Below are 1,884 nucleotides of genomic sequence, written 5' to 3' on the forward strand. Positions count from 1 at the left end.
ATGGGCAGCCGTGCCCCATGGTAGGAACTCAGGGAAAAATAACTCACATTCCTGAGGCTTTTCTCTGACCCCGACACATCTCTCTTACCCAGGAAATTGGGCAGAACAGCATCACACGTTCAGCTGAAAACCTCAATACTGGAGCCAATGGATTCAGACAGCAACTTTGCTTTCCAATCAAAGAAAACAGTGTTCTCTGCTGAGGAGAGGGGAGTAAGCCCCGGAGCAAGCTCCCAGAGGTCAGTGAAGAGGGACAACAGAGCCAGGGCCACCCACAGAGTCACCTTCCTAGAATTTAGGGCCACAGGGGCCTGAGGATGGCTTTTAGCTCTCAGGCCACACTGGGGTTGGGCAGGGGGTGGTTCCTCTACCTGGGGCTTTGAGCCACAACGGATGTTCTCGAGAATGGTGAGAACCCTAAGCCTGAAGATCCATGAAAAGCTCTAACCATCCTTAGAATGGACACCAGGAGGAGGAGGCCAAGAAGAGAGAAGGAGTGGGCTCAGTTGCTTAGTCCCTTCTGGGCAACAGGTTCTGAGCACTGACTGTCCCCACGTTGTTGTTTAGTTGCTAAGTCGTGTCTGATTATGACCCCATGGACTGCAGCCTGCCAGGCTCCTCTGTCCATGGGATTTCCTAGGCAAGAATACTGGAGTGCGTTGCCATTTCCTTCTCCAGGGGATGTTCCTGACCCAGGGATCAAACCTGAGTCTCCTGCATTAGCAGATGGATTCTTTACCACTGAGCCACCAGGAAAGCCCGACTGTCCCCATACCTGAGGAGATAGGGAAGGAGAGCAGGAGTGGCCCTGCCTGTACCTCAGTGGCCGGCATCCTTGGTGAAGAGATGCATACTGCTGGTTCTGGCTTGCTAAGAACAAGTCTACCCTGCTCAACAGTCCACCCATCTCCAGCACCATGGGTTAAGGCAAAAGCCAGCTTTTGCCGTGTCCGGGAGAAAACCAGTCTTCCCCTCCTTTCTGGCGCTTGAGCACCTGCAAAGATGCTAACAGGAGGTGGGAAGGAGCTTTGTGCTCACTCTGCCCTGGGGGGGAGGGGTCAGAGATCAAAGGGCAGTGAGCTGCTGCTCCCGGAGAGTTGAAAGGCCATAAACTGGGGAAAAGCGGGGCTCAAATCCCGTTAGAAAAAGGCTCCCTGATTAGGCTCCGGGGGCTGCGATGAGGAGAGCAGAACCTGGGAGGGGGAGGGTCACTAGTTCCGGGGCGATAATAAGGGAAAGAGGCAGAGTTTGGGGCGCACGTCCCAAATTAGTAGGTCGAGAATCTGAACAAAGGTGGATGAAGCCTTCGAGCCCCGGGGTCAGAGACTAAGATCGTGTCCGCCAGGAACCGTGACACCAAGGGGCCCGGCCCCGGTCAGGCCACCTTGTCCCCTCTCGTAAGCCTCAGACCTCCGACCACCTCTCCTTCTGGCCGCCCCCTGCCCGGCGTGGCACTCACCCTGTCGCTGCTGGCGGGGTGTCCAGAGATTCGTTCCTCAGGCGGAGGAGCTGGGGGGCCAGGGGTCTCGACCCGAATAAGGCGGTGGGGGGGCGAGCCGTGGCGCGGGGGCGGAGTGGGGCCGGGGGCGGCAGGGGTGGCTAGGGTAGCGGTGCCGGACGGCCCCCCGGAGTAGGGGTCTTCGAAGTCACGCTCCCTCTGCAGCCGGTAGGCAGCCAAAAATGTCCGGGGGAGGTGCGGGGGGCGCGGCCGGGGAAGGTGCAGGGGGGCGGTAGTCCGGCTCGGGGGGCGCCGGCTTGCCCCCACCTCCGCCGCCGCCCCCCCCGCGGAAGCCCAGATGCTCCCGGAGCCACTTTGCCACTCCGCCGCTGCCGCCCCCTCCTGGGCCCGCTCCTGCACCTCCGGCGCCGCGGCGTGATCCTGCC

General features: G+C 60.2%; 1 protein-coding gene across 1 annotated transcript in view; it reads right to left on the reverse strand.

Moving 5' to 3' along the window:
* The window catches only part of SHF (Src homology 2 domain containing F), a 26,679-nt gene that overhangs the window by 16,965 nt on the left and 7,830 nt on the right, over positions 1-1,884 (reverse strand). The window contains 2 exon segments of the mRNA XM_010847776.1: positions 1,460-1,678; positions 1,680-1,879. Of these exon segments, the coding sequence (XP_010846078.1) occupies positions 1,460-1,678; positions 1,680-1,879 (419 nt within the window).

This window comes from Bison bison, unplaced genomic scaffold (genome assembly GCF_000754665.1).
Source record: "Bison bison bison isolate TAMUID 2011002044 unplaced genomic scaffold, Bison_UMD1.0 scf7180017864254, whole genome shotgun sequence".
NCBI lineage: Eukaryota > Metazoa > Chordata > Mammalia > Artiodactyla > Bovidae > Bison > Bison bison.